Raw genomic sequence first — 26505 nt, 5'->3', positions numbered from 1 at the left:
TTCAACATCTTCAATTGCCTCTACTATGTTTCCAACTATCACTACTACATTCCAATATTTTCAAGTTCTTTTATTTCTACCATTGGCTACTAATGAAAACAATTATCTACTATGAGAAAAAATAGCAAAAGTAAATTTATTTGGAGAATAACTCTCGGATACAATTTTATTTGAAGGATCTCCTATTGTAAGTACTATAATTCATATTGCTATCCCTTGGAAAGCACTTCTTTTCCTTTGTCAATATCTTATATCTGCATTACAACATAACTATTTGAAAATGAAAGATCTAGCCAAGCTCTGAGTTTGATCATCAAAAGACCATTTTATTTTTACATACACATCTTGATTGGATACATTTATGCATCTTAGATTTTTCAAATTTAAATACTTTCAACAATGAAATGTATCTTATTATCTCACAATTATGGGTATCTAGACAAAGCATCTCTAAAGAAGAAATGATTAAGAAAATTCTCTCTATATTTCTTCTCGCATCTGCTATGCTTGCATAATGATATAAGAACATGAAATTTCAAAGTCATACTAATCTCATGTCCTATCTATTTCTTATGGAGAAATAAAACAAGCTACTCTTGCGTAATGCAAAAGCTTGTCCTATTAGAATGACGATTCCAAAATCTCATGCACTTAATATTCCAAAGTCTAAGAAATAATTATATAAATATGAAAAAATACTCATAAATACCAAGTCAATCATGATCTTGACCATTTCTACATATATGAAAAGAATAAATGTTCTAAAACTAATTACAGTGAAAAATAAAAATCAAAGATGCATTCTTGCCATATATGTAGAATGATTGGACATTTAGCACATGCATGTTGTATTTCAAAATATCTTGTTAAAATATTCCAAAAAAAATAAGAAACTTTGAATTGAAGCTCATAAAGTTCATACCATGAATGCATCCATAAATTGAATTAGTGTTGATGATTTAGAGGCTTGTATGAATGACAAAACCTCTAATGATGAGTCAAATGATGTGTTCATTGATTTTGCAACAACACATTCTATCCTATAGAATAGTCAGTTTCTGTCACGGATACAAAATACAGACTTGAAATCTAACAAGAAGTTCAAGAAGAAGTGGCAGAACTAGATTAAATAGATGAGTACAAGAACAACACCAGAAAGGTGAGCTAGAACTCCAAGAGATGTGTTGTCGAGACTGAAGAACCCTTCAGCCTCGACTCCTATATATACTACTGAATAGGAAGCTTCTCGAGCTACTTCTGCTAACTAGGACGCTTCTCCAACAACTTCTACTAATTAGAAAACTTCTCGAGCAACTTCCTAGAATCTATCAGAATATTCTAGAACCTTCTAAGAATATTCTAGAACCTTCTAAGAGAATCTTTAGGGAATATTCTAAGAATCTTCTAGAACCTTCTAAAGGAATCTTTAGAGAATCTTTAGAGAATATTCTAGAAGAATATTCGAAGAATCTTCCAATGTATGTCCATGACATCACCTCCTCTTCTAACTTCGAGGTCTCCGAGAAGCAATGTTGTTATCAGTCAATACCAACGCAAGAAAATGAAAATCTGTCGCATCACATCCGCTATGAATTCCAATTGTTGTTCGCGAGGCAAATGATTCATCGGCTCTTGGAGCCAACGGTAGTGACCAACACCTTCAACCTCTGACCAAGCGTGGACTTCTGTGTCTTCATTGTGAAACTATCCTCCAAACACACCTTCTGGCTGACCGTCGTAGGCAGACTCGACCTCAAATACAATTACTAGCGATCTGTTGCTCGGTATCCTCCGACGTCGTCGTGGTGCAGGCGGTTCTTCATCTCGCGGTCGTCTTCATGAGCTAGTTGCTTGAGATGACATAACAAGTGTAGTATCTTGACTATCCATGTCCAAAGGCTAAAATGATGAGAGCAAACTATAGTTGCTAACAAAGTTCTACACTATCGAACTATGGGTTTTGGAGGTGCCCTCCTCCCTTTTTATGCTACTTGATGAGCAAGCTTCAGCAAGAAGCTATCATTGAATCGGCTTAGGTTTATGAGGATATCGTTGATGAAATTCTTGTACATTTTTTGGCGCATTGGCAAGATTTTCGGCACGCTCCCACGTTCGTTCATTGATGTCGTATCCACTCCAATGCACTAAATACTCCAATTTTCTCCTATTACGCCGTGAATCTAGTACCTTTTCCACCTCGTATTCCTCATGGTTTTCAATTTCGATACTTGGTGGCGGACTTTGTACTCTTTGGGGAAAAGCTGACTCTCGATAAGGTTCCAACAAAGACACGTGAAAGACTGGATGTACCTTCATAGTAGCTGGTAACTTCAGACGATATGCCACCGGATTGATCTGCTTCCCGATAACAAATGGCCCTAATCTCCGATAGTCCAATTTGTCACATGGCCGCTTGGTCTTGATATTCCATCGAAGAAGCCATACTTTACTTCCAACTTTAAAAGTAGGCGCCTCATTTCGATATTTATCTGCAGATGCCTTGTAACTCTCTTGGGCAGATTGCAATTGAAGCTTCAACGTCGCTTGAAGCTCCGATAGTTGCTTCACAAATCCTTCAGCTGCTGGGTTGTTATTTGCTGAAGAACTCAATAAATCGAGCTTGGGGTGGTATCCGTAGTTGGAGAAGAATGGTGTTTGTTGAGTTGACGCATGAAGAGTGTTGTTGTATGCAAACTCAGCAAGCGGTAGATATGCAGTCCAATCATCTTGTTGATAGTTGATGGTGCATCGTAAATATTGCTCCAAAACTTGATTCACCCACTCCGTTTGACCGTCAGTTTGAGGATGAAAAGCCGAAGAGAGCTTAATATCCACCTTCAATATCTCAAAGAGGGACCTCCAAAACTTGGATACAAACTGAGTACCTCGATCCGACACGATATCATCTGGTAGGCCATGATAACGATATATGTTATTAAGAAAGAGTCTTACGGTGTCTTCACTTGACGATGTTTTCTTGCAAGGCACGAAATGCGCCATCTTTGTAAATCGATCCACCACAACAAAGATGTTGTCAAATGAATTCGATGGCGATAGGTCCGTAATGAAGTCCGTAGAAACTGAAGACCATGGTCGGTGCGGAATAGGCAATGGCTGGAGAAGTCCATACGGACGATGTCGAGGGATCTTGGATCTTGAACAAACATCACAAGAAAGGACAAATTCCTTCACATCCTTCCACATTTGGGGCCACCAAAAATCTCGTGAAATGAGCTCCAAAGTCTTGTTGAATCCAAAATGTCCCGCAGCTGGAAAGTCGTGGCGAGATTGAAGTACTCGGAGTCGAGTTGGTCCTTTCGGGATATACAACCGCTCCTCAAAATACAGAAGATCTCCTTCCACCTTAAACTTGTCATTATCGACACGTTGTTTGATGTCAAGAGCTATAGAATCCTCAATGGTCGCAGTACGTACCTCGCTGAGGAAGCCGTCATCGATAGTTGCAACAGTAGCAAAAATCCTGAATTTTTCTGGTTTCAACAATGTTGTACATTGTTGATCAAACGCTGCTTCTCCAGCCTTTGGCGCAAGATACGATCTCCTCGATAATGCGTCAGATAATCCTTGCTGTTTTCCAAGGCGGTAGGTGATAATAAAGTCAAATCGTGATAGAGACATATTCCATCGAGCTTGACGACGATTCAAAATTCGAGCTGTCATGAAGTACTCCAAATTCTTGTGGTCCGTATAAACAGTCACTAGATGTGCAGCTCCTTCGAAGAAGTGACGCCACTCTTGGAAGGCATCCACTATAGCAAGCAGCTCTTTGTCGTGGATCTCGTAGTTGATCTCAGCAGCAGAGAACTTTCGTGAATAGAACGCAACTGGGTGAAGCTTCTTGTCTATGCCCATCTGTGAAAGCACAGCTCCCAAAGCAAAATCTGAAGCATCGGTCTCTAAATAGAAAGCCTTTGCAAAGTCAGGGTGTACCAAGATTGGAGCCGTAGTGAATGCCGTCTTGAGATCTTGAAATGCTTTTGCTGCTTGTGATCTCCATTCAAGCTTATCTTTGCTTGTTAGACGCGTGAGTGGTACAACAACTTGAGAATAATTCTTGATGAAGATCCGATAGAAGTTAGCAAATCCAAGAAAACACTGAACATCTCTAACCGTCTTCGGAACTTCCCAAGATATAATTGCTTCTACATTTTTTGGATCCATCTTCAAGCCCTCTGTAGTCGCAATGAAGCCCAAAAATTCCATCTCATTATGGTGAAATTGACACTTCTCCAACTTGGCGTAGAGTCCTCGTTCGCGTAGTTTTTCAAGAACCAAACAAACGTGCTTCTCATGTTCTTCTTCATTCTTAGAAAATATCAAAATATCATCCAGATAGATCACAACAAAGTCATCGAGGTACTCCCGAAAGATGTCGTTCATCATGTGCTGAAAGACCGCTGGAGCATTGGTAAGACCAAAAGGCATGACATTGTACTCAAAATGGCCATACCTTGTACGAAAGGCTGTCTTCCATTCATCTCCTTCTTTGATTCGCACAAGGTTGTAGGCTCCTCTTAAATCAATCTTTGTAAAAATCCTTACACGTCCAAGTTGATCTAAGAGGCCGGAGATCAAAGGTAAGGGATAGCGATTTTTCTTGGTCACCTTGTTGAGTCCTCGGTAGTCCACGCACATTCGCAGTGAGCCATCCTTTTTCTTCACGAATAGGATTGGTGCTCCAGCTGGCGACTTTGAATGTCGAATAAAATTCTTGGCTAGATTCTCATCGATGTACTTCCACAATTCTGCCAACTCCGTCTGCGATAGGTTGTATATTGGATCAAAAGGTGGTTGCGCTCCTTCCTCCAAGTCTATGGCGCAATCATATGGTCGATGTTCTGGCAGTATATCGGCGTTTTTCTTCTGAAACACGTCTTCAAAATTCCTATATTGCTCTGGTATATTCGATGTTGAGATATTCTCGCCGCTAGTTGGAGCTGCATAAATGACAAATGGTGCGCCTTCCTTAGACGATCTTAGGAACGATCTCGCTCCAATAAACATGGATTTCTTCATGTAGGTTCTACCAACAGGTTTATTATTATTTTTTTCAGGAAATGTTATCCTTCGTAGCCTCCAATCAATGGACGGATTATGATCTTCTAACCAAGAAAGACCAAGGATAACAGGGCTTGATGGGGTTCTAATAATATTAAAAACAACGTGACTACTATGGTCCTTAAACACCACTTCTATAGGTTCTGATTCGTGGGTAACGTTGCCTGACAATAAGGGTCGTCCATCTATTACCTCTACGTGAACAGGTTTGGACTTCTGTACTAAACGGATCTTGTGGCGTTTAGCAAACTCTTCATCTAAAAAACAAGTAGATGCCCCCGAATCCAATAAAGCTAAAGTTTTTTGTTTTTGAGGGCCTAAAAACAAAAGAATTGTAAAACAACGGGCAGGTTGGACAGAGAAGGAGGAACCTGATTGTTGTCGTGATATAAGATTGTCCAGCCGCACGGTTCCTACTGTGGCTGGGCGTCGTCGTTTTCCGGAATCATCGCACTTCTAGTCTTGACAGGGTGCCAATTTTGCTTCTTTGGGCAATTTCCAACCTTGTGACCTTCTTCTCCACAGTACAAACATAACCCTTCCTCCATATGCCGTTTCTTCTCTATTGGAGTAAGAGATCGGACACGCGCCGTGTCGATTTGCATGTCTGTTGCCTCCGAATGGGAGTTTAAGCTATTTGCAGACATAGTCACGTCGTAATGAGTCATTTGGTGTCTTGGACGTTGGTCTTAGCGACGCTGGAATAGGCGGTTGTCACACTTTACAGCTTGGCTAATGGCTTCGTTGAGCGTTTGAGGATCAGGAAGAGATAACAGCAAGTCCATCACATCATCCTTCAAGCCCCAATAAAACTGACTCACCAACGCCTCTTCACCCCAAGTAATGTCACTTGCCAATTGTCTGAAATCCGAGGCATAGACTAATGCAGAGCGTGTTCCTTGTCGTAGCGATCGGATCTTTGTTGTAGCCCATCGAACTTTATCATGCTCGCCAAATGCTTCTGCAAACGCCTCCAAGAACGTTTCAAAGTTGCTCAGGATTGGCAATCGCTTCTCGAACAAGGGAGTAAACCAAGACAGAGCTTGTGCTGTAAGCAAGGTTCCAACAAGCCCAACACGCGCTTCCTCCGTCGGATAACGTTCGGGCTATAAAATTGTTATCAACCTGATTTGGTTGACAAAACCTCGAAACTTGGAACGAGTTCCATCAAACTTATCCGGAAGACTAACTCGAGGCTCCTTTCGTTGTAGGACTACTTGATCTTGTTGAAATGGAAGTAGAACTGCTTCTTCTAGCGCAGAAGTTTGAGGCTGATATGCTTTAGATGGCGCTATCCCAGATGCTCCATTGTTATGAAGTCCTACCATGACTCCTTCGATCTCTGTTGTCCTATGTGACAACGAGGCAAGAGTATTTATGATGGCATCTAGTTTGGATTCCAAACTTTCAGCCATTTTAACGTCTTAACCTTCGGCTAACCTTCAGAAAGAAGAAAAAAGAGTTTTGACAAGAGGACAATATTGGTTCAGAGGAGGGTACTCCGCAACCTCTAAAACGCCTTAAGACTCCAAGATGAGGGGTAATCCACTCTCTCCAAGAAGAATAAGGCTCCAATATTGAGAAAGAAGAGATATCAGTTTAGAGGAGGGTAATCCGCAACCTCTAAAATACTAGCATACCTTCAAGAAGAGGAGTAATCCACTCTCTAACAAGAAGGAACTAGCTCTGATACCAGTGAAAATGCAGTCTCGACAAACTGTCACGGACACAAAATACAGACTTGAAATCTAACAAGAAGTTCAAGAAGAAGTGGCAGAACTAGATTAAACAGATGAGTACAAGAACAACACCAGAAAGGTGAGCTAGAACTCCAAGAGATGTGTTGTTGAGACTGAAGAACCCTTCAGCCTCGACTCCTATATATACTACTGAATAGGAAGCTTCTCGAGCTACTTCCGCTAACTAGGACGCTTCTCCAACAACTTCTACTAATTAGGAAACTTCTCGAGCAACTTCCTAGAATCTATCAGAATATTCTAGAACCTTCTAAGAGAATCTTTAGAGAATCTTTAGAGAATATTCTAGAAGAATATTCGAAGAATCTTCCAATGTATGTCCATGACAGTTTCTTATTGAAAAATCTTCAACCTAGCAAACTAGAAATTTGATGACTGTAGCTAGAACAAATACATTTTATTTCTAAGAAGGAATAGTGATGGTAAAATTGCCTGCAAACTCTATTATAAAATGTAAACATGCAATGTTTGTATCTTCAACACTTTAAAGTCTAATCAACTACCAAGATATGTATGCCAATGGTTATTACTTCTCATCCACAGTTTTAGATAGGGAGGAGGTTTTGGTTCTTAAAGAGAACTATAGAGTTGTAGAAAAAGCCTTTGTTATGACAAATGGTTTATATCGGATTGTAATCTTATCTCCTATTATATTTAATTTTGTATTGACTATCATATAGAGTCACATTTTTCTCTAGCATGGACAATTAGACCATTCAAGATGTACATTATTTCAAAAGATAATTCCATATATAACTAGGCATAATTTACGACTTGTAAATGTAGATTCTATAGAATTATATCATCCATGTGTGCAAAATAAGATCATTGCTTCGCCTTCAATTTGTGTTGACATATGAACATGCTATAAATAAATTTATAGAGTTATTTATAAAGTATATACAATTCATTATCTCACCACTCTGTCTTCAGGCAAATTTACCTACATCTATGTGGGGTCATATAATTTTGCATGCTACAACATTAATATGCCTCCATCCTTCTTTTCTTGAAATTATTACACCCCAAGAATTTATTTTAGGTTGTGTTTCAAATATACCTCACTTATAAGTATTTGGTTGCTGTACTTGGATCCTAAGACTAAAACCTAAATGGCATATCATTGAAGCTCATCAATAAGAAAGTATATATGTTGGTTTCGATTGGCATACCATCAAGCATTATTTGTATTTTTGATCTATCAACTTACACATTATTACATGTATGTTTTCAAAAAAAAAATTTTAAAGAGAATATATTTTCATCTCTTCAAAGAAGATTATTTAATCAATAAAAAATATAATACTTATATTTGGAGGACCAAAAATATTTACAATGAATTCTGATCTTAGAACATCTTTGGTTAAAAGAGAAGTTGCCAAGATTTTGTATCTAAAAAAAATTGTAGATGAAACACATGATAGCTTCACTAATGCACCTTGGATTATAAGAGTTCTAATTAATGAGATTCAAAATGAACTCACTCAGATTGCAATACTTCTAAAAATATACCTCAAGTTAAAACATCAACAATTAAAAGGACTTGTAGATCAGATATGCAACCACAAAAGAAGAAAGCTATAACATGTGATGATTTTGGTATTGTTTTTGTGGAAGTTCCTATTAAATCTAGGAGGCCATCAATTAATGACAATATGTCCATGCACATTATACCTTCACCTCATGCAATAAAAAATCTTGAAATTAGGAGAAATAAAACCAAGTTGAGTACAGAGTTATCTGTTTTATATTATGGTATAAATGATTTTTAGAATAGACCATCTATTATAATAGATGAATCATTTGTATTCATGATTGTAAAAGTTATTTCTTACAAGAAAGAGGATCTTGAATCTCAAACCATTCAAGAAGTAATATATTGCTTTGACTGATTAAAATAGAAAATTATCATTAAAGAAGAATATACTTTTTTTCATAAGAGAAAAGTCTTTGATTCAATTGTGGACACTTTTACTTCTTACCCTATTGCATATAAGATGGTATTAGTATGCAAGCAAGATATTAAGGATCAAATAACTTGCTATAAAGCTAGTCTTGTTGCCTAAGGATTTATCCAATAGTTTGGTATTGATTATGAATCCACATATTCTCAAATCATAGATTCAATTACAGTCCAATATATTATTCGAATAGCAGATCATGCCACCCTTGAGATGCACCTCATGAATGTGGTAATTGCGTATTTTTATGGTTCTCTTGATATAAATATTTATATGAAAGTCCTATATGGTTTGAAAATAGGAACTTCAAATGTACTTGCTTTGAGATAATATTATGATATTAAATTACACAAGATCTTATATAATCTTAAATAATCTAGATGCATGTGGTATCAATGTCTTTGAGATTATTTAATTATAAATAAGTTTGTAAGTGATTCATTAATCCTTTTTTTATTTATCAAATAAGATAAATTTGGTTTTATAATCATTGCTATATATGTTGATGATCTTAACCTAGTAGGTACTAAATCTGCATGCATTGCAGCTACTAATCTATTTATTCGTGACTTTAAAATGAAAATATTAAGAAAAATAACTTTCTGCATTAATCTTCAGATTATGCATCTTACACATGGTAGCATTTTTTTCTACCAACTAATATATATTAGACAAATCTTATGGAGATTCAATATAATTGATGCTTTTCTATCATCCACACTAAGGTTGAGCATGGTTGTGATAGTCATGATTTTTACTGTCCATTCAAGGAGGAGAAAAAAATATCAAAAGAGCAATATCCATACGTCGTAGCAATTGACGTACTTTTATATTTAGCAACATCTAAAAATCAGATATTGTATTTGTAATTAATATTCTTGCAAGATACAATACATGTTCAATACTATAATATTGGAATGACATCAAATATTTACTATGTTATTTAAAAAATACTAAAGATTTGGGATTATATTACACATGATCCATAGATCCAAAATTGGTTGGATATTTTGATATAGGATATAAATCTAATATTTCAACACCTAAATCTCAAACTTGCTATATATTGTTATGACATGAAGCTGCAATATCATGGAAATCAATGAAATAAACTATGAGTGCAACTTTATTCAACCATGTAAAAATTATTGCCTTATTTGAAGCATCTCAAGAATGTATTTGATTACAATCAATTGATAAACTCATTCAAATAACTTGTGGACTTTCATATGATGATTTTTCAACTATCTTGAATGAAAATAATAGCACTTATATTGTACAGATGCAAATTGGTTTCATTAAAGGAGATAAAACAAAGTATATTGATTCAAAGTATTTTAGTTATATGTATGACTTGATTATTGATCAACTACTTAAGATCAAGAAAATTGAATCTATAAATAACCTTCTTGATCTCCTCACCAAAGTTCTCCCTTTATACAACCATCGCCAATTTACTTATAGTATTGGCATATGGCAACTTGCTTTTCTTGACTAAGAAACTTAATAAATTATTAAAATGATGTTGTACTCTTTTTCTTTTATTTATGGTTTTATCCTTGAATACAATAAGATTTTCTTAGATAAGATTTTAATGAAGCAACAATTGTTGATTTTGTGAAATTACAAAAAAGTATAGATTATAATTCTATAAATATTTTATATTATTTAAATATTATGATAAGTAGGGAGGAGTATTGAAAGCATTAAATGAAGCCGGCGCTTTCAATAATATTTACTACAGTTTATAATAAATATTGTAGCTATAATGTTTGGAATATAGTGGAAAGAAAATATTTATTTTTTCTTCTTTTCTTTGTATATGTGAGATAACCATATCAATATACTCTCTCTTGAATGTGTATATATACTTTGTATGTGTGTGCACAATACTTCTAGCTACTATTGTGTCTTTCTTTAAAACATTCTCAAGAATGATAAAGAAAATGAGATGAAGGGAAGAAAGTAGAATAGAGGAAAGAAAAGGAGGCGAGAGGAAGAAGGAAGGAGTGAGTCATTGTATATCATAGAGTATTATACTTATCTCTCTCTTTGTCTATCTGTCTGTCTTCATAGCAAAAGTGTAACTTTGTATAATAAATAGTGCTTTAAGAGAGCAAGAAATTATGTTATATTTTTTTTCCTTCATATATAGTCTTGTCCTTAAATATAATAAGATTTTTTTAGATAAGGTTTTAATGAAGCAGTAGTTGTTGATTTTAAGAGATTACAGAAAAGTATAGATTATAATTCTATACATATAAATATTATGATGAGTAAGGAAGAGTATTGAAAGTATTAAATGTAGCCGACACTCTCCATACTTTTACTATAGTCTATAGTATTTATTGTAGCTACAATGTTTCAAATGTAGTAGGGAGAAATTGTTTATCTTCTCCCCTTCTCTTTTTATAAGAGATATAACCTTATTAATAAACTCACTTTATGTGTGTCTGGGTATACATATGTGTGCATATTACTTTTAGCTACTCTTATTTCCCTCTCTAAAACATTCTCAACTGTTTTTGAAATCAATTGAAGGACGTCTTTACTGAAATCTTTCTAGAGCGTGTTGTAGCAGCTAGCTTGGATCAAGTATGACAATATGTTTTTTTATGATTCGTCTATCTTTTGTACACATCTTAGTCTTCTACTAGAGGATAGAAACAAACTTATAGTCAAATTCCAACATAATTATTTGACTTTGAGTTATCCATTGGCCAATCTAGTACCTTCAATCACATGACTTCATTTGCAGTGAGAAGAATGTTTCAGTAGATGCAGAAGCACAAAAAAAAAGTTTATGTATAACTTGAAATAGGTAAACTATATCTATACATAAGCAGTTGTATTTCTTGAAGATTTTAGTATTGTATCGAATGGAAAAGAAGAAGGATTTTCACTTGTTATTTTATGAATAGCTACCTTATTTTCAAAAACGTTTAGTAAAAGACTTGTATATTCCAGGTTTACAAGGCACGTCTATGCTCTACTGGAGAACTTGTGGCTGTCAAGGTAGATATTCACCTCTAAATTCCCTTCAACAAGATATACATATGTACATATTTCCATTTAAATTTTAGACGAAGTATACCAAGAAGCTAAGAGCTTTCCTTGTTGGTGTCTTTGCTTCTTCCCGCATATTTGACTCTTATGCAATTTAAGATTTGAGGATCATTTTCGAAGTTTGAGTAGAATTTGGAAGTGAAGATCACGATCGAGTTGGTGCTCAGGTTCAAAGACCCGGCATTGGTGACAGCCTTGCTCTGGATATGTTTCTAGGTACATATTCGCACACAAAGAAATCATTTTTCTTGCAGGTTCTTCTGAAGTATTCGTGCAGTGTATTCTATAATTATGCTGTGGCATGTTGAAAGATGTTTCGGCAACAGATATGGAGATTAGACTAACTTTGATCATGTAGCTATACCCTCATTATTTTGATACATATCACACGTACAGTTCTCTGTAGATCAAAGAGAAGTGCATTTATAAGCTAGTCAGATCTTTCGGAACTGCATTTGGAAGTCTTATTACTTCGAAGACTACTGACTTGTAATGTTTTGGTTTTTTTGTTGTTTTGTGATTTTAACACACAACACTTCAAAAAGTTGAATGGAAAGTAAAATACAGAAAATAAGAGATAAGCTAAAACAAAAATGAGCTACGTATCATAAATTGTTCGATCTGTTTCAGTGCGAAAAGCAGCCGCTTGGGCTGATGCAAATACGGAAATTTCGAGGTCTACTCGTCTGGTAGATATCGTGGACGAGTTTGCTAGCCGTCTTTTTGCGGAACTTGATTACATCAAGGTACAGATGTATTACCCTACAGTTGGACATACCAACTTCCTTAACCAAGTTAACGTGCATGCTCTTGAAAAGAAATGTGAGTTCAGAACAGCCCATGGGTTCTTGAAATTCTAATGGAAAAGCACCAGGTATCTTGGTTTTATAATTTGAATTTCTACTGTGATGGTAAGGATATGCTGACGTATCTTTTTTTCCTTGTTAGAGAGTTCGAGAACTGAACAGATTGTCCTAAATATGACCGTTCACAGACTCCTAATGAAAAATCTTTGATAATCACAGGAAGGTTGCAACGCAGAACACTTTGATTCCCTGTATGGTGGTCTTCCACGCATACGGGTTCCAAAAATACATTGGGAGTACACGTAAGTATATTTTTTATATCAACTATGCAATTTCTAACATTAAGATGCAAATTATTCAAGATTGTCAAATACCCTACCGCTATTTTAGTTGGGCTCATGCATTATTCTGCTGGCAACAGATCACGAAGGGTTTTAACCATGGAGTGGATAGGAGTCAAACTCACAGATGAGGGTGGTCTTCGTGGTTATGGAATGAAAGCAGTAGATTTTGTTGATTTGGGCATAGATCGCACGATGCGCCAGCTACTAGAGCATGGTAAGTCACAGAGCATTTGTGTTCGCTGATAACAGATTTTCTACTCTGATCCATGTGCTGGCCTAAATGATCTTCAAGTCCATCGAAATGGTTCTAGCCAGAAACGGTTTAACCGGTGACGTAATTACCAACAGGTTGAATGCTCAGGTTATTGATGAACTTTCAGTAGTCCACCCTAATTCAGAATTTCTCATCGGTTATAATCAACCAATAATATTGAGAACAATTTTCCTACTGAAATGGGTGGAGAATAGCTACCTTGGGCTTCCTTGTTACGACTAGAATCAATGGCTCGAGACTACTATACCCTTGGCTTCCTAGACTCCGTAAGTATCACTAATAGAACTGTTGTGTAAACAATTGTTGCAGCTCTGGTGTTTTGCTAGGTTGCATTGACATACTGAAATTCAACATCTCATCTTGGATGCCATTAATGATAATATGTGGATTCAAAAGCTTGAATGGATTTTATACATGTGTGCCTGCAGAGTGTAGATGTGGCACCTCTTGTGCCGAAGCTTGCCAATTTCTTTGACGACGTACTCAATAAATCGGTCTCAGAATTTAACCTGAAGGTACGTTGTGCATTTTATTGACTTGTTTTTTACAACTTTTCCTTTCAAATTTTAATTTCACCTAATTTCAGAGACATGAACAATTTTTCTACGTAGCAGTTTTCTTCTAAACTTATGTTGGAACATTGAATTATGTAGCAAGTTTTTGGGTAATACTTACTGTAGATGCAACTTCGTTTGATTACCAGTTACCACTTTTTCAGTGTCCGTGTGCATGTGTTTGAGTGATTTTTCCACATTTGAAACATAGCAAGTTGCTTGTTATTCTTTGAGAGTACCTCACCCAAAACAACGTTGTGTCTCATTTTCATGGTCCTTTATTTTATGCGTCTATACCACTTGGTTTACCGAGTTAGTATTATTATCATTATTATTATCATTATTATTATTATTATTATTATATAATTAATATTTTTGGTATTGTTGTTTTGCAAGACTTGCCAGCATGTTGCGTGGAATAATACCGCAAGTGCATGATCTAGAGCGTGTGAAAACTGAAATCCATACGAACAATTTTGATGCTCATCGGATTGAACTGCGCAGGCTTATGGGGTCCGTGGGGCCCTTGTAAATGACCTCATCCCTATTATAGAAGCTGTTGGCATAAATGCAACTCGTTCAGCTGCAGCCTCAATGGCTGACATCATGCGAATCTCCCGTGAAGAGGCGGAGGCTCTAGTCGATAGAGCTATTTCACTGAAGTTGTCTGAACGACAAGCCTTGCAACGAGCCCTTCTCTTGCAAGGAATTGGAGATACTGCTGCATCGTCATCTGCCAAAAGTGAGATTCCAACGCAGAGAGAACCAGAGCAGCGAAGAGGACAAGCACCATGGGACATTCCTGTAGATTTTTTCAATTTCGTTCAAGAAGGAGTCGATGGTGTACGGAAGCAAATCGACCTTGCCAGAGAGCAATTCGATCGAACCGTCCCTGAGCTCCAACGGCTATTTGACTCGCCAAACCTCGCAGGCATGGCGAATGAGCTCGGACTTGGTTTACTCACTCGGTTCATTGCCCGGGCTTGGAAGGTTGTACTTCGTGAAGATACGGAACACCAATGCACCATCATTTTTACCATTGGTGTTAGCTATAATTTGTACTGAGATGTATAGTAATGTATATTTGACTTCTCGGACGCACCCCAAGGCTTTGGCCGTCCGGATTGAAAGTGTGAATGATATCAACCTGACCCTTAAATTATGGGGTTATTTTAAAACTAGATTTTTCCTACGTGCACTTGCTGTCATTGTGTAGACTTTGTTCACCTACGTATCTCCTTCAATTGATCAAATGATCAACTTCCAATCGATGAAACATCTGTGAAACTCGAATTTTTCCGAGCATGCTGTTGATGGGTTCTCATTGTCATCATTACCAAAATAATCCGTATGTTTTGGAACAGTGCCATATTGTGATTTCAGAGCTCGTTGCGGCCAGGTTTTAGTTTAGGGTTTAGGGTTCAAAACCTGTTATTAAGTCTTAGTACTGTTCAATTGACGAAATAATCTTTATCCAAGCATTGATGTATATATACATATATATACAAATTAACTAAAACAACATTGATCAAACACACTTACAGTTTTTATGTTAAGGGCACAAAGAAATACATTTACGTTAGATGCATTGGATGAACCACCATTTACAACGGTAGAACAACACAATAGATTACATACTCAGTTAAAGAACAAAAATTGTTGTAGTCTAACAGATCGTGTGTTGAATTCACAATAAATGTAAAAGCTTACAATGATTGACATGTAATGTGCATACATTGCATACATTATTATTGTTATTATCACCTGGTCTTGCCGCTTTGACAGCTTTTCCAAGATGCCCCTCCTTCCTGACCCTAACCCTCCCTCCCCCTCCCCCTACTCCCAACCCTCTCTAACCCTAACCCTGCTCTGCTACTGCACTGCCGTGCCCTCATCCTCCTCATCCGCTCCTTTCTCTTTCCTTCTTCCTATTTATTCCTCTCATGACTTTCGCCAGCCCTCCTCGTCCCTACGCCTGCGACGTAACGAACGCATCACTGCCATCTCCACCCCCACGTCACTTGCAGTGCAACCTGCCCCTTCCCTCGCCTCCCGTATCTCTGCCTGCCTGCTCGTCTCACCCTTTCTTCTCTTCTCTTGGTCTTTCGATCTTTGTTTTTGCACAGTGCTCCCTCCTCTCTCTAGTGCGGTGAACCGGAGCCCACAATTCCCATCCGAACCTGCTCTCTCATATTCCTCGTCTGTTAACTCCTTAACTCTCCTCCACTTGCCTGATATCATGGCGTTCTGGGGATCTCTTTGCAGCCCCGGGTTGGTGTGCCGCATGGTTCCCAACTTTGATTGTTTCCAATTCTTATGTTTCCAATACTTAGGTCCAACTTCGCAAATGCATATTCTTAGGTCCAGTTGAAACTTAAGTGACCGTAGGCTGATACGTTATGACATCAGCACTTCGTTTCTAGTTAAGAGGGTCTGTATGCAATTTCGTTTTATTTTTTGCGAGTGCACTTTTTTTTATCGGGAACGAGGGTCTATCGATCTGTACCGTGTCACTTTCGTTGCTGTGGGTAGCTATATGTTTGTCAACTACATACCTACCTAGCTTAAAAGCAGTCACAGTTCATTTCAGGTTATTCCTGCGTCATGTTATTTGGAAACGCAAACATAGATTCTTTCTACCGATAGTCTACTTTCTGGTTTGAAGGAACTTTAGGTTGTCTGAGTCATTGAAGTTCTGAGCTGGTGATATTCAATCTGAATCTTTTATGAGGTAGGAGCTCAATTCAGCAAGAACTGCTTATCGTGCTTGATATCCAGTTCAACTGGTGCACCCCCTCTCCCCATATTGATCGAAACAATCGTGTAGTTTGTCTGGGATTGGACGAGAAAATTAACTTAGTTGACCGTTAAACCATTTACACCATGAAATTTCAAGCCTTGATGGCTTCATAATTCAGTGAGCTTGAAAAACTGGTGTCTGAATGAAACAATCACTGTACTGATTCCCGTTTTACATGGGTAGTTCCATAATCAGCATCTCGTCCTTCATGAAGATGTCACCGAGTGGTCGGAATCTGTACTCGGAAATTTCACGGATGGGTGGCTTCCAAAATGTGTTACGTCTTTCAACCAGAGTGTTATACTGTTTACTCTTCATTAACGTTCGTAGTTTCTCATCGATGACGTTGAGTTGGCAATTGTCTTTTTCGAAAGATTGTTACAATTTGTCACTATCACGGCGTCCGGTTTTACGGAAGTTCCAGGAGTACGCAAGTGAAGCTGATGTGACTACGATTTTCTTAACCGGGAGCTTGTTTACGAGCAGATTCCCTCCTCCGCTAGTGCATTTGCGGTATCCTTTACGCTTACCGTTCACACCAGCGTCGACTGCTGTCTCAGTCTGCAGACACACTTTCTTTTTAGGTGAATGTTGTGGGCACTGGCATGTTTCAAATGCTTGTATCTGCATCTGATTTGGAATGGGTACGCCAATGCATCAGGTAACGTAGTGACATGATGGGCGTTCTCGCAGTGAATTATAGGTTCTCTTCTGTGAGCACCTTGGTTACACTCAGGAATGCATCAGATAAGCATTCCTCTAAAGTCTCTAAAGCTGAAGAGGTATTGCTAGAATGATACATGTGTTGTGTAGGACAGAAGATGATATGCATGGTGTAGCAATGTAGAGAGGAGAGTGTAGAATAGTGAAGAAAGTAAATCTAATGTACAGTTGTGAATGTATGGGAACAGGTTGAATATTGGAACATTTGTGAGCAAGTGAGTATGGCATATGTTTCGGAGTTGATGAAGAAATATATTTTGGTGTTGAGGTACACACCACCATGTGTATGGAGGGAAAGATATCTAACAAGTATGAAACAATCTAATGATTGTTTGCAAGATATTGACACAATATCAAACATAGGAGGTGTTGGTGGAGATGTTTGGTGAGAATGTCAAGTCTATATTATAGCATTGAAGATTATGTTGAAAGAAGAAGACATATTGAACAAACATCAATGTGCAACTTTATGCAAGAACATTGAACATGTTGTGAAGGTGTATGACTACTTGATGGCTTGTACCAATGATGGATTGAACTATGGTGATTTATTGAGGGAGTTGTTGATTACATTGGATAAAGCTTATATATTGGTGAAGAATTGTGGGAAAAAGAAATGGTGCAAGGCAGCACAGCAGTAGTGATTCAATTGAAGAACAAAGAGACTTTTAGAGAACTTCTTTTGGACTTGAAGTGTTGTTATGAAGTAGCAACTCATGTGCTTGTGAAAGACTTTTGGTGAAATGTTTGAAGAGAAAGTTTTTGATATTATTCATTTTGCAACCTATGATGAAGTAGAAGGTGATCAAAGGTGTTTATATGAAAGATTGATTCTATCAAATGAAGAAGGAAATTTTGAAAATTGTAATGAATTGGTAAAGCATCTATTACTAAGGATGAAAGACTTGCATTATATAGAAGGTGGAGAATTGGATGATTTGAAATTATCATCAAATATAGAAAGCATTAATTTTATAAATCTTATAGGGAAAGGATTTTATGGAGAAGTGTATAAATCAAAGTGGTTTGGCCTTCTGTGTGCAACCAAAAAGATGCATGTGAAATCTTTCATAAAAGAAGCAAGCATCCTAGCAAATCTAAGCCAGCTAACTTAATATCATACTATATTGCACTGAAAGGCAATATAAATGAATATGAAGGATGTTCTTCATTTAAAATGAAAAATGATCATATATATTTGCAAATGGAATTGATGCAATCAAGTCTAACGCATATGTTAGAAACAAATGGAGAGGCATCTTACATATTTTTAATTGATATCATGTATCAAATTGCAAGAGGGATGTGTTACTTGCATGACATGCACATTGTATATCGTGGTTTCAAGCTTGACAATATTTTGGTTATATTGTAGAAAAAAAATTATGAATAAGATAGTTCGATATGCTATTGTAAAAGTGATTGATTTTGGAATATCTAAGAATGAAATTGGTAGCAATCCAAAAGAAATTGAGAATAATTACATTTATGGTAGTACAACCTACATGGCTTTAGAGATATTGAAGAATAAATATGAAACAATGACAATGTGCCCTTTTGATTCGGATGTATTTTCATTTGCAATAGTATGTTGTAAGATTCTTTCCAATAGAGATCCATTTGATGATTGTAAGAGAGCAGAGATATTGGAAAGAATAGAAAGAGGTGAGAGGTCCGAATTACCTTCAAATTGTGATGAATTGGCAGAGCCTATTAAAGAGTGTTGGAACTTAAATCCATTGCATCGACCCAAGTTTGCAAACATTTGTGAAAGATTTGTAATGTTGAAGAAAATGATTATGAGTGGAGTTATTGTGGCTAAAACACCATATTATGGTGCATCAAAGGATAATGGTCATGAAAATATAGAATTACAACAAACACCCTACAAATTGGTTGTTCCAAAACTTATTTTATTAAATGAGGTAAAAAAATATTAAAGTAATTTGATTGTTTAGAGCTTTTATTTATAGAAAAATTATATGATGCAGTAATAGTTAGTTGTGGTAAAAGAATGCTAGTTTGAAGATCCAAATTAAAGCGTAGTGTGTGCTTTATGTGTATTTATTTTATACTTTGTGGTGATAATTTGTTTAATTCTTATTGTAGGTTGATATGGTTGAAGAAGTGCTTGGTAGAAAGCAATGCTTATTGCACTTATTAAACTTGTGTGTAATCAAAGTAAAGGTATTGTGTCGTGTTGGAATAGGTGGAGTAGGCAAGTCTACAATAGCAAAGACATCATTGAGTAATGTGAAGTACATGTATGATGCTTCATGCTTTGTTGAGTGTGATGAAAGTGGTAATGATTGTTACAAAAGCTCTTGTCACATCTTAGAACAATTGAAAGTTGAAGCAAAACCAAAGGATTTGAAAGAAGCACAAGAAATGTTGAAGTTGATTTTGACCCAAAAGAAAGTCATCATTGTCTTTGACAATGTGATAAATCTAAGTCAAATTAAAGATGTTGTGCCTATGGATGATTTATTTGCTATGAGTGGTAGTACATCATGACAACTCGAGATTGGGAAGTTATGGAGTATTGTGGTATTGAACTTTATAAAGTAAAAATTGAAGAATTTGATAAAGAAACAAGTTTGAGGTTGTTTACCACTCATTCTTGTAGATATGAAGACGAATTGCCCAATGAACTTATTGAAATGGGCAAAAAGATTGTAAAAGCATGTAATGGCCTACCATTGAGTTGAAGGTTATGGGTGCATATTTAAGAGATAAAAAGAGGTTGAGATGTTGGGAGCGAGCTTTTTAAAGATTGAAGAGGGGAAGACAATTGGATGGAGATGAAAAGAATAGTAACCATAAGATTTGGGATATATTAAGAGTAAGTTTTGATAACTTCAAAGTTGAAGAGAAGAGAATGTTTTTGGACATATGTTGTTTTTTTAGCAATGATGTATTTTTGCAAGGCATGAAAGAAGAAAGAGCATTGCAAATATGGTCCAACATAGAAGATGTGGAATATACTATAGATACATTGATTATCCAATTATTGATAAAAGTCACCAAATATGGATTTATTAAAGTACATGACCAATTACAAGACATGGGTAGAAAGATTGTTGAAACAGAAATAGAATATAAGAACAAACAAATATAGAATAAATGATGTGGCATTGAATGGAATTAGTGAAAAGGTAATAGACTTGACCATCATCCAAATGGTATTTGTGGAATTAAGAATGATGAACAAGAATGAAGGTTTGGAGATTGGAGATGTGATATGATTTTATCATTTAGGTGTTTATATATGTGACAAATGCATGTTGATTCAAATTTCTTGGTTGATTCATTTAATTTACATTGTATTGAAAGTTGTGCATGTATGAAGTTGACTTTTTAATGCAAATAATCTAATCTTGTGGTGTATTTGATTCATATTGTGTTATAGTTGAGGGATTATATTGCAACAATATAAACAACATGATATTAAATGAAATAAAAAGTGCATGCTTTTCATCACTTCAATTGTTAATCTATAATGATGGTGATGTTACATCAAGTAATGACTTGGGAAAATTATTGAAGTTGATAAAATATTTTGTCAATTTAAGATGTTTTTTGGTATATTGTCCAAGATTGATATCATTGCCAAAGGAATTGGGTAATCTCACATCTTTGACTACCTTGGACATGCATGGATGTTAATGCTTGACATCGTTGCCAAATGAATTGGGCAACCTCATATCTTTCACTTCCTTAAATTTAGAGTGGTGCTTATGCACATTGTTGCCAAATGAACTGGGCAACCTTACATCTTTGACCACCTTAAATATGGAGAGGTGTAAAAGCTTGATATCATTGCCAAATGAATTGGGCAACCTCACATCTTTGACTACCTTAAATATGAATGGGTGCTTAAGCTTGACATCATTGCCAAATGAATTGAGCAACCTCACATCTTTGATTACCTTTAATGTATGTGGGTGCTCAAGCTTGATATCATTGCCAAATGAATTGTAGAACCTCATCTTTGACTTTGACATTATTGCCAAATGAATCAAGCAACCTCACATCTTTGACTACTTTCAATATATAGTGGTATTCAAGCTTGATATCATTGTCAAATAAATTAGGCAACCTCATATCTTTGACTATCTTAAATATAAGTAGATGCTCAAGCTTAATGTTATTGCTAAAAGATCTGGCAAACCTCACATCTTTGACTACCTTAAATATGAATGGATGCTCAAGCATGATATCATTGCCAAATAAATTGGGTAACCTCACATCTTTGACTACCTTAAATATAAATGAATGATTAAGCTTGACATCATTTCCAAATGGCTTGGACAACCTCACATCTTTGACTACTTTTGATATACATGGGTTCTCAAGCTTAACATCATTGACAAATGAATTGAGCAACTTCACATCTTTGACTACCTTAAATATAAATAACTGCTTAAGTTTGACATCATTACCAAATGAATTGGACAACCTTACATCTTTGACTATCTTTGATATAGAAGGGTGCTCAAAGATGTGAGGTAGTCAAGCTTGACATCATTGTCAAAAAGAATTGTCAATACATTCTTAAAAAGATACCTTTTAAACAAGTCAAAAATCAATAGATAATAAACTTTTTAAGTTAGTGTAAAATATACAATTAAATCTAAATAAGATATTTTTATAAACAAAAAGATTATTGTAAGCACATACATAAAATATCTAATTTATTTAGTTTTTAAAGTAAATGATAAGTTTATGATTTAAAACTTATAATTTACAAGTTGGAATTATGTAGGTATTTCTAGTTTCTTGACACCTTTATTTTTCAATTTTAACATAATGTACCTTCCTATTTTAGAGATTAGTAATTTTTATAGTATAAATACTTTGTTATACAAGATTCTAGTTTAGAAGATATAGCAATTTGACTTTGATTTCAGGATTTCGACTTTTGATATGGTAAATTTAAGAATTTGGAATTTAGGATTATGTAGATGTAGTTAATTTTATTGACATCCTTATTTCAAAATTGACTTGACCTATTGTGAGTCCTACCATTATTAAAAACTTTTGATATTAGTAATTACTTAAGCTTGACGTAATTATCAAAAGAATTGGTTAATTTCACATCTTTGAGTATCTTGAATATGAAAGATTGTTCAAACTTGACATCATTGCCAAAGTAATTGAGTAACCTTACATCTTTGACTACTTGTATTTTGTGGAATTGCTCAAGCTTGGCATCATTGTCAAAAGATTTAACTACCTTTGATATTGGTAATTGCTCACACTTGACATCATTCCTGGAGGAATTGGATATCTTCAACTTTTTGATTAATTTTTAAATGAGGGGATATTTAAGCTTGATATCATTGCCAAATGAATTGAACAATCTTACATTGTTAACTACCTTTGATATAAGGAATTTATCAAATCTATCTTTTCTTTAGTAAAAATAGAGGAAGAGGCATTATCCTATATAGCATAGTATATGTCTTATTTAGTAGGTGCTTAGAGCATTTTTTGAATTATTTTTGAGGGTTTTAACAATCCTAATATTTATCTTGATAAAACTACAATGCTTATGTATATTATTTTGGATGTTGATAAAATAACTTTATTTTTGAAATATTTCTTACTCATGTGAAAATTTTGTTTTCGTTTTTTTTTCTTTTAACAAAATCACATAAATAATTAGATGCTATGAATCTAAATATTATTAAAGCATAATTTTTAATTTATAAATATCAATATAATTTTTTATAATATAAGAAAGAGATTTATATCTTTAAATTTAATATTAAAAAAATACAAATAAATAGTTATTTGAAGAGAAAAATAAGAATTTAAAAATTATTGACCACAAGTCTTATTAAATGTCTAAAGGACTATTTAGAAAGAGGGATATTTTCTATATTTTATCATTATATTAAAAAAAATCTAAAAAAGATTCTTGTTGCATAATTTCCAAAGAGTCTTAAAAATTTTAAATTTTAGATTATACATGTTTTAATAATATTATATTCTATTTTCAAGTATCTTCTCAAATGAATATTAGTCCACTAATTCCAATTTATATTTCATGTCATAAATATATTGAAGCAAAAAAGTTAGTGGCAGTTGGAGTCATACCAAGAGTTGCTAACAATGAAGCAAAGATTCTCATGTAACAAAAGCATTGATATCTCCAAGGAAGAAGTTGTGTAACAATAAGTATGATAGTCTCATATGAATACAAAGAATTGGACACAATTAGTCATTTGAAAGATTTAGATTTAAGATGAAACCTTCAATTAGTTAAACCACAACATTGGTTAAGATTGATGCATTGAATCTCCTTTATAATCTTCTAGCTCTTACTTAATTCTATATAGAATTAATGTCAATTCCACAAATTCATGTTTTGCATAATTTGATAGGTTTGTAATACAATTTGATACACAAAATACCAATAGAGAGTACTTTACATCTTTGGTTATCAAAAGTTTAACCTAATCACTCTCACTCAACACAAACAAGCAAAAAGTAGAAATACAAATAATTTTGATAATGCATTCAATCTAGCAAATCTACATGTAATCTTTAGTGTAAATATTAGCAAAATATGCAAACAAAAAACATGTCGAAATAAGTAGCATGCTTTAATGTAAAGAAGATTATTAAGGTGCTTTTGCTTGTCTTAGAAGTATCTATCAAATCTACTAATACTTTTTGGTCAAAAAGATTAAGATAAAATTAAGGCTTTAAATTCATTTAAACAATCATAAATTAAAAGAAATACACACTCTCTCCAACATGAAAATTCCTTAAGAAATTAAATATCCTAATATACAAAAATTACAAGATAAGCTAAAATATTTGTATTGTCAACAAAACCTTGATCAAGGATACATACTTTTGAAACTTTAAGGTTGTTCATATAATAACTAGTTCATTCTTGATGATAAAGATGATACTATCTATGCTTCATGGAATGCTACTCGTTGAATCAAGCTTGTTGCTAGACATCTAATCGCATTAAAAATATCCTATTGAACAAATACTAATTTATGTCTACTATCATCAATAAGGGATATGGCTTTGGTATTATTTTTGCCTTCCCTTGAGGTATCCACCAAGCATTGACCTATGCTATATTTTATGTACCTACACTATATTTATGCTAATAAAAACAAAATATAGATGAACAATAATTTTATAACTTATAAAAATCATGCAATCTTCTAATCATCAAGAATATCACATATGACATAATATATACCACAAAAATAGACCAATCAATAAAACAAGATTCTTCATCTAATAAGCCATGTAGATTTTATTTGAATAAAGCTCAAAAGCAGATATAAGTTCAACAAGTGAAATGCAACAATAATAATGGTTGTATAACACTCTTACTGTTTTGACTTTTCAAATCATAGTAAGCTTGAGCATACTAATTTACTCGCTACTGTCTATTCTCTAAAATAATGAATCTACACGTCAAACATTGTTTAACTAGGATATAAGCATCCTTCAATTGTAATAAAAGAATGATTGTCAAAGCACAGATCCTTGCCAGCAACATCCGTTCCACCACTGACTGCACCTCACACAATTTGAAAATATTCACAAGTCTATCAACTCATCCCACAATTGCACTAAAATTAAGGTTTTAAATAAAAAAATATTTATCATGTTGATTATATGGAATGTTTTGTGTAATCGAAAGGTAGTCACTCTCGATGCAGATGTAGGATCAACAAAGTTAGAAAATTCTATTCTATGCTTTGCGGCTTTGCCACTGTAGTCTAGCCATTCAATTGATATTTAGCAATAGGTAATACCCAGTGACGCTTAAGTATAATACACTGGCGTGATAATTTCCCACTGGCGTCACTAATGCTAGTCACCTTGCCAGTAACTTTGAGTACTCGAGAATTTTAGGAGATTATGCATTCGCTACTTTCAGTGAATAACGGTCATACTGATTAGGAGAAGATACATTGGTGAGGATGAAAATGCATCGTCATCAAAAGGACAGACCTTGGAATGCTAGGAGACCATCATCAAATACGATGACACTAAGAGTGTTTTCATGCACAATTGTGGCAACAAGTTGCTGACAACAATAAACCCATCTTAACTGAGCTCTTGAGTGGTCTCTATTGAAGAGGCAAATTCTGAGCTATGGAACAAAAATATTATGATTAAGGCTCTATGAAATTGAGATTCCTGCCCCCTCGACTAGCTGACCATATTCAAATTTGTATGATGAAAGCGAGATTCTTTCTCGAAACCTGACTTAAGTGCTCTCACACGTCTCTGCTCATTGTTGCAATTCTCAAATTATTAAGATTGTTGCAATTCTCAAAATTTTAGATCAATTTTGTTGCAATTCTCAAAATTTTAGATCAATTTTGTTGCAATTCTCAAAATTGATCTAAAAACAATGCCTTGCAAAATAATTTCTTGGACTTGCCAAGAATTTAATTAAAGATAAATTGTTGCATAAACTCTCATATGATGTTATAATACGTGATCAACGTCATCCTTGAGTTCAAAGGTTTTGACAATTTTGTCGTCGACAACCGCATACTGCTAATCCTTGGATTCCTTAACATTTGATAATCTTTGACAGCTAATTTAGTTTACGTGCATTTAGTTGCCTTCACAATATGGTTTTTTATGCTTTGAAATGAATTTGCAACATTTACGCCAATGTCTATATATAAATTGCAATGTGCTTTGGCTTGGCAGTTCTTTGTACACACTATTATTGTAGTCATTCTGAAGAGGTGTTTACTAGCCTAATTTATGCATTTGTCTTATTTTTCATATTCATTCTAATAAGCAGATGTCAACTTTCATCTTAAAATTGGTCTATAGCTTCGCTGCTCTTGTATCATACCTATTCTACAAGGTTGCCACACGATTTGGCATGTACCGCATTCTAATTTTATTTAAATTCTTATTAGAAAAGGTCCAAGCATTTATACTTTGTGGTGCCTAAAGGTTGTTGCCATCAAGCATTGTGAGTGCTGATACAAATTAAGGAATCTCTTTATTGCTAAATCTGCTAATAGCTTCTTCGTTCTCAAGATCTTATGATATTCAGGTCAGATTTGCATGATCCGCTGGTGAGAAATTTAATTTATTGCTGTGTTGTGGATCCGAAATGATTGCTTTGTC

The 26505-nt window shown here is 35.0% G+C and overlaps 2 protein-coding genes and 1 pseudogene across 4 annotated transcripts in view; 2 read left to right on the top strand and 1 right to left on the bottom strand.

Moving 5' to 3' along the window:
- The window catches only part of LOC112290671 (AMSH-like ubiquitin thioesterase 1), a 41380-nt gene that overhangs the window by 5242 nt on the left and 9633 nt on the right, over positions 1–26505 (bottom strand). The window lies entirely within an intron of this gene.
- LOC141046118 (uncharacterized) lies at positions 16531–18135 on the top strand. Of its 2 annotated transcripts, none has more exons than XM_073538327.2 (2): positions 16531–17225; positions 17553–17872. In XM_073538327.2, exons 1-2 carry the CDS (start codon positions 16817–16819, stop codon positions 17555–17557), a joined length of 414 nt encoding a protein of 137 aa, XP_073394428.1. In that variant the 5' UTR covers positions 16531–16816; the 3' UTR covers positions 17558–17872. The 2 variants fall into 2 exon arrangements, with proteins under 2 accessions (XP_073394428.1, XP_073394429.1); XM_073538328.2 differs by having other exon boundaries at positions 16817–17154; positions 17553–18135.
- On the top strand, positions 17586–19478 carry LOC141044406 (light-sensor Protein kinase-like; annotated as a pseudogene). Its single transcript, XR_016505953.1, has one exon. The product of XR_016505953.1 is annotated as a light-sensor Protein kinase-like (transcript).

The sequence above is a fragment of the Physcomitrium patens genome, chromosome 13 (genome assembly GCF_059467195.1).
Source record: "Physcomitrium patens ecotype Gransden chromosome 13, ASM5946719v1, whole genome shotgun sequence".
Classification (NCBI taxonomy): domain Eukaryota; kingdom Viridiplantae; phylum Streptophyta; class Bryopsida; order Funariales; family Funariaceae; genus Physcomitrium; species Physcomitrium patens.
This window is presented reverse-complemented; position numbering and strand designations above follow the sequence as displayed.